A 7,778-nucleotide genomic window follows, 5' to 3' on the forward strand; every position below is an offset into this window, starting at 1 on the left:
TTTATCAACAAAAATTGTTTAAAACTTGAAATATTATTTTAAGTTTATTAGAAAAAATTATTCGCTGTTTTTTCAAAACAACATGTCGCAAATCAATATTTTGTTATGTGTATAGATAAAATTCTTGAAAATCGATAAAAATTAGCGACACTATCTATACATTCGTTTCCCTCGGTAGCCTATTTGTCTATTCCGATACCTGTATCCACCTGTATCGTTGTTATCGTCGCGTAAGGCCGATATCAAATCAGCTACTTTTTACCACATGTCGTCGCATTTGCGTATTTGCACAGTATCGAATCCATCCATTCCTTCGGACGATTTTCGTTTACTTTTCAGTCTGTAGGTAGATCGTTGGATAAAATATATATGAATACGTGTACGATTTTATAAAAACATAATTAGTGATAGATTTACTAAAATAAGTTGTAATACCTTGATGGATTTAATGACGCACATATGGTGAGTTGATGAAGTAAAATATAGAGTTCTGGTTAAAACCCATATTAGTTTCAAAACTTGTTACATTTTGATTCAAAATTTTTACATACATTGTGATTCAAAATTTTTAAATTAAATATAGTTTATTAAATAATTATCTAGAGTTAATGCTATATGTTGATATATTCTGCAACCAGATGTGGATTAGGTTCAACACCAAAGTTAATTTTCTTTTCATTTACTTTTGTATAAAAATTCGTAAAATTAGTAAAATGGTCTTTATTCCTTTTATTTATTCACTAGAAAATCACGTGTAAAGAATAACCATAATATCTTCATTATGTCTAGGCAAGTATAAAATAAAAATTATCATAGAATTTATTTAGCAAATGGCTAACAGTATAAGCAACAATTTGGGACCTAAATTTAGATCTATTTTTGGACCTAACTTGGAACTTTTAGCTTCTTTAGAACTGCATATGATTTTTTTTAAGTTAAAAGTAGGTTTGAAAGTTATTGTTGATAGTACTCCACTTATGTGTCTCTATTACTAATAATTTTTAGTATTAAAATCTATCTTTTATTTATTTATTCAATATTGAACTATGATACTAAAAACTGATCAGTGCTTTTAAAAAGTGACATTTTTTGTTAGTTATGTTTGTATAAAAAATAAACCAATAAAATATTCCTTATTCCTTCTATTGTGTACTAGAAAATCACAAGAAAAGAATAACCTATATTAGTAGGACCTATATTTTAAAAACTATAGCAGTATTTTATTAGCAATAATTTGGGACCTGATTTGGAACTTTTAGGTTCTTTAGTGCATTTTTTAAGTGCATTAAAAAATAAGAAAAAATGTTTGAAACTTAGAAAATAGTGTCAAAAGTATAGTTGGAAGTAGGTCTTTTACTTAGGTCTATATATATTACAGAAGATTTTATTATTAATATCGAGACTTATTATGGGACCTTTGGATTAATCCAAACTAATTTTGCTAAACTATTGTTTAGAAGTGCATTAGAACAAATTAAAAAAAAGTTGAAAATAGGTTCAAAAATTGTAGTTTACAGACGATTTTATCATTAATATTATAATCTATGTTCTTATATATTTTTTTACTAATATTGACTAACTAACTATGAAGTTAAAATGTGAATGCATGGTGATTTAAAATATGATATTTTCATTATATTTATTATAATATAAAAACATATACAAATTAAATGATTTAATTATGCATCCGCAATTATAGTTTAAATTGGCTTTACTATTTGTAGTATATTAGGTAAATATGTAAAGTTTGATATTGAGCATTAATGTATTTCTGCTACGTTGCAAAAATGTGTATTATCGCACATTAAGCAACTGTGAGTGATTTTGCATTGAATTCATTACAATTTTAGCTATATAACATAAAATAATTATATTTGTTCGCCTGTGTTATCATATTAACGATAATAAAAAGGTTATTTATTTGCTATAATTATTTTTCAAGTACTATATGTTTGTCAGAATGTTGTTTATTCGTATATGCAAAACAATCGATTTTTTAATTATGACATTTGGGGAATACTTTTAATACATTACTGGTCAATTATCAATGAGCTTAATTTGGATAATGTGTATATTTAGTTTTAGATTTTAATAAATTTATTATCCATTCTAATTCATTTTTGTTTTATTTAGACGGATATGGAATCAGCAACCCTGCGGCAGAGGTTGGAGGCAGCCGAAGGAGCACTCAAGCTGCAGACAATCCGTTGCTGTCAACTAGTGACCGAGTACACCGGCAAGTTGCAGCGGAAAGATGAACAACTTTGCTGCGAGCAGCAGCTGCGGGAAAGGCAGCTCTCCTATGTTCTGCAGGCACTCCGTTTATTCGAAGAACGTCTTCAACGTGAACAGAAGAGCATACGTCAACTATTGCTGGACAAAGACAACGTTATCTCTTCTCAAAAAGGAGAAATTCTCAAGTTAAGATCCATACCGGAAGATCAAACAGAACTGGATAATAAAGGCAAGCAGTATTGTGATAACTGTCAGGTTATGTTTGATGCCCAAAATGCCCTTATGAGTAACTTGAAAGTCTCTGAAGTTGAAATGACTACTACCGCCAGTTCTGGCGAGGATTGCTCGACTCGAAGCGAAACTAGTGATGTGATTAGTGTGAAGAACTCAAAAGATTTGACAAGAAATGTTCGACGCAGCAAAAAATATTCAGCGCAACGCAAAAATGGAGACGGAAGACGTCAAGACCCAATTCCGCCATTCAGTAGTTCCAGTGATGAGCAAGATGATCGAAGTATTATATCTAAAGAAGAAGAAGTTGGTTTCCGAAGACAACCATCTTTCTCTAATTGGGTTGACAGTTTACACGGAATTAAGCAAACAAAAGCTGAACCAAGCTCTCCTACAACAGAAACTGTAAAATCTCAAGATACAATAATCGAAAACAATATTTCATTGGAAGTGAACATCACTAACAATCAGGAATCTTTGACCACTAATGATGATACCAAAATTGATGAAAACTGGTACACAAATACAAGCGACGCAGAAGATAGTAATATACCAGAGATATATAAAGATAATCCAGTATTAGAATGTGTTAACCAAATTTTATTGCAAAATTCAAGAGATGCCAATTCATCGGAAGATTCTAGTCCAAAATTAAGTTCTAAGCGTGTGCAATTTGCCGCTCAAGATACTATATTAAAACCACCACCAGCTCCTAAAGGAATAATTTCAAATCACTCCAAATCTTCAGAAAATTCACCAAAAAGTCCCAAAATGGTCAAGTTCAATTTAGAAGCCATACATTCTGACAGAGATTATGAATCACCAGCAGACTGCTTCAACTATGAAATCCAAAGCATATATAGCAATGATTATGAGGCAATTATCAATAGAAACGCACAATGTTCACTTAAAAATAGTACAGATAAGTTTGTTAAATTGGAGAAGGAAAATCATCATTATGTTGATATGGACACAACCAAATCAAAGCAAGAGAAAATCATTCCAAAGTTACCACCCGCACTTCCACCAAAACCGCCTAATCTTATATCTAAATATAAAATCCATAAAAATCTGGAAAGAACAAAAATGAGCTCTGATGTTGTTGAATGTGTTCAACAAATTAATGATGCTGTTTCTGATATACCTGAGCCTGACTACTGTTCAATTTCTGAAATAAGTGAACAAGTAGCCGTAGTGCCATTGATTAAACCAAATATGACCACACCACGTGTGATAGAAGCACAATTATCAGTTCAAGAGCCAGATATACCAGTAGTCAAAGTGGCCCCTGTCACTAGACTGCAGACAATAAATTTAAATCATTTGCTAGATTCTGCTGATTCTGAGGATTCTAGTTATGTCAGCGTGGACGCAATTAAGTTGCCTGAAGTTTCTGAAATAATAATACCAAAGGAAGATCGGTATGATCATGATAATTATATAAAAAATAATTCGGCGCTTTTGAAAACAAGCAAATCCAGCCAGGATGAACTCACATGTATTATACCTGTAATCAATAAATTAAAGCCAGAAATAGTAAATAAAACACCGAGTGATATTGTTAACAACAATGACAATGCTTGTAAGAGCAATGTTTTGCATACATTTGAAAATTTGGATCTTAGTCAAACATTCGAAGAATTCAAACTGGACGAAGATGATATTAATGGAATGGAAGTTGAAGAGTATGTAATAGAAGATAATCAAGATTTTGTATTCCATGAAAGTGACGAAAATGAGCAACCAAATGCACCTGATGAAATTATAGCAGATAAGGTAGAAACCTTTTACAATTTATCAAAAAGCACATTATTAGCCACCCAATTTATGAGGTCTCAATTAATACCTGATGATACTTTGGAGTTGATGGATACCGTGATCAAGGAAAAGAAGACTCAATAAAAAGTATGTCAGAATCTGAGAACGACATTATTGAACATAAAAATTTAAATGGTTATCCACATCATATAAATAAAAATTATGAGTCTTTTCTTGAAACATCAGGATTAAGTTCAAAATCAATTCAAAATTTATATAAAGTAAATAATATGCATTTAAGAATTGGTGGCAAACCAATCAGTCCTATGAAACCGGGAACAACAGTCAAATATTGGTCTGGACCGTACTTATAAAATAGTTTTATATATAAATAACTATATTTGTAAATATGATTTATTAGTATAATTTGCTACTGCGTAGGTAAAAATCTGAATAAAGTCGATATATTCAAATTATTTATTTGTATTATATGTTTAAATAAAATGTATAACATATGCTATTGTTACATAGATGTAACTACAATATTGTAATAAACTCCAGTGAAACAAATTTCTTTAATTTTTAGATTATTGTTTATTAACAGAATAACTATGCTTTTATTTTATTATTCATTGATTGAGGAATGTTACAAGTATAATAATATCTTATAAATTACTAACATCAGATTTACATTTTATTTTCATATAGTATATAGACTTCATAAAGTCTAATTTTATTCATCCGCTATTTTTGAATGTGTGATTCTATATTATCCAAATATGTTTTTATTCTCTCATCTAATTCAAAATATTCTCATGTAACTTAAAAACAGAAACTTGAAAGTGACTGTATCCTTTTGTACTTATAGGGAAATTTTTATTAATAGTCTCGCATTGATCGATTAAATTAGCTTGTTTGAATTTATTCTTAGCAATATTAAAGAGCTTTATTTGAAAGTAAAACTTTTCTGCATTTTCACGTGATATTTGTCTAATAGCCATACTTTCATCGTTTCCATGATGAACAATAAATTGTTTTCCAAAAGTAGTAAAAATTGTTAAGTCGTTGCACATGGCTGTTATTGAAAATGTAGAACCAACTTTGTATAAAATAGTTTTGGATTTGCAATTTTCTAGCAAATGCTTATACAAATTGTATAAACATACTTTAATTTCACATTTAGGGCAATTTACAGGGACAAAAACACATAAGTTTACATGATCTTTAAGTGTTTGCGGTGTTAGAACTTCTTCACAACCAAAGTAGTTGTAGTCACATTTCATATTTATTGCAGACACCAACGATTCTACCAAAAAATTTCTTTGTTTTAAAATAGGACTTTTACATAAAGGACAATCCTGTACTTTGAGTGAACAATCTGAGCATAAACTATGACCTTGCGAACAGTTTATAACCTTTTTTGACATTAAGTTTTTGCAAATCATGCATTCCAACAATAATGCGACTTCTTTTGGAATAACATTGACACCAATAAATCTTATTTGGACTGGTCCTTTATCAATTGTTAATTTAGAAACATCATGGCTATTGAAAGCAGTCGGATTATCTTGATGAGAAAGGATATTTCCCTGGAACAGCAGCTTGCTATATTTGCAAGAAATAACGTATGTTTTCAAAGAATAAGTGTTTTCATGCGAAAAAAGTTGCTGCACAGAAATGAATCGCTTGCCATTATTGTGATGCTGAGTTACCCAATAATATTCATTCTTAAAGTATTTTTTGCCATACCTTTGTACAAATATAGCTTTATCTTCAAAATTTAATTGGCATGACCAATTCTTACTTTCGAATATAAAAAAAATATTCTGCTTATGTGCTTCAAAAATATGTTTTGTAAATTTTGGATCTAGTATGTGGTTGTAACCATCAAACGGCATATCACAAATTTTACACACATACTTCACTGGTCTGCTAGGACATCTCATTTTATGTTCTTCTAATTCAGTTTCTTTCAAATATAATCCGCAGTTGAAGTCGCAAGGAATCCGAAACAATCTGAAATATAAAAATTGCGCCTTAATTGTATTTATATCTGAGGCAAATCTATATGAAATATGAGGCAAAATCTTCAGAGCAATTAAAAGCTCCTTAGAATAAATGGATGTGTGTGTGGGGGGGGGTCTATGTAGTATGCATATGTGTATGGATACAATTTTTCATCCACGATTTTGAGAGCACGAATCATCCGATTTCAATTATTCAAAATACATTTTATTGGTATTGTTGGGGAGACGTACTGATTTGTTTTTGGCAAAGGCATATCCAGCCGTTTCGAAGATACGGTGTAAAAAGTAACATAACAATTTTGCGGGAAGGGGTGTCCGATTTCAAAAATTAATAATAATTACTATTAATATTAACTTTCTGAAGGAGAAGTTCATGTTTTCATCACAAAATTTGATTCGCGATTCCAAATTTCAGGTTTTCTCGATGTTTCAAGCCATTCTGAATCGAATGAGACCAGATTTTGGAAAAAGAATGTGTGCGCGTGTATCTAAAAAGACTTTTTGCTGTAATTCAACGTTTTCTGAAGAACGGCAGGATCGATTTTAAAAATTTAAAAGCCATTCGATGTATCTCTAGCGTTTCTCAGGTTTGTGCGACGATCGACTGACCCGTTTCTTTGTAAATCGCAGAAAAGTGCAAAAATTTCGTCCACGTTTTAGCCCTCAATTCTGAATTGATTTAAAAAATAAATCAAAAACTGTTCGAAACATATTATTTGGGAATGATACTGATTGGTTTTAGGTGAAGTCTACCGAGCCGTTTTCTCGTAATTGACTGTTGAACAAAAAATTCAAGCCGATTTTTATGGAACTTTTTTTTGGCGATATATATCATGGCCTTATAGAACTTACTGAAATATTACGGCATTACGACAAGTAGTTTAATTTTAAAAATTCATTATCCAAAGTTTGAGAAAATGAGTAGTTTTTTTTACGTTTGTTAAAATTAAAATTAGACAATTTACTTGGTATAACGATAAGGTACTTTGTCTTAATGAACATACTAAACTATTAAAGTCCTACGGAAACTGGTTCAATTATCAAAATTTGCTTTTATAAAATACTCTGACCTGGTTAACGTGTCCGATTTTCAATAATGTGTAATAAATCCACTTCGAATACTTTTAACCACTTATAAATTAATTTATTTATCATGAATTAAGATGATTATTTACACATATCGGGAAGTTGATGTAATACCAATACCAACTAGTTTATTAATATATTTACATACCTTGTTTCTAATGTTTTGTCGAGATACAAACTTCAAAACTTTTTGCTATTTGTGCAACTTGAGTATCAACACAATCCATCATATATATTATTTAATACATCTAATATTAATAATTGTATTGCTTACTAATTAATTTTTTGATTTTAGTGTTTAATAAACTGAAACTAAACTAACAAACTGAATTATTATAAGGTATTAGTAATAAAGGTAAGCAACACAAAAACCTAAAAGATAAGTGATATCTAATCTTGTACTACTTATTATCAATGTGCAATACGATTACATACAAATAT

General features: G+C 30.1%; 1 protein-coding gene across 1 annotated transcript in view; it reads left to right on the forward strand.

The window, feature by feature from the left end:
• The window catches only part of LOC113384697, a 177,819-nt gene extending 173,451 nt beyond the window's left edge, over positions 1 to 4,368 (forward strand). Inside the window, exon 2 of the mRNA XM_026622454.1 lies at positions 2,134 to 4,368. Within this exon, the coding sequence (XP_026478239.1) occupies positions 2,134 to 4,368 (2,235 nt within the window). The remainder of the gene's footprint in view (positions 1 to 2,133) is intronic.
• Positions 4,369 to 7,778: the final 3,410 nt, after the last annotated feature.

Source organism: Ctenocephalides felis, unplaced genomic scaffold, assembly GCF_003426905.1.
Source record: "Ctenocephalides felis isolate EL2017-DRISC unplaced genomic scaffold, ASM342690v1 CF-g0.4_SCAFFOLD_00845, whole genome shotgun sequence".
Taxonomy (NCBI): domain Eukaryota; kingdom Metazoa; phylum Arthropoda; class Insecta; order Siphonaptera; family Pulicidae; genus Ctenocephalides; species Ctenocephalides felis.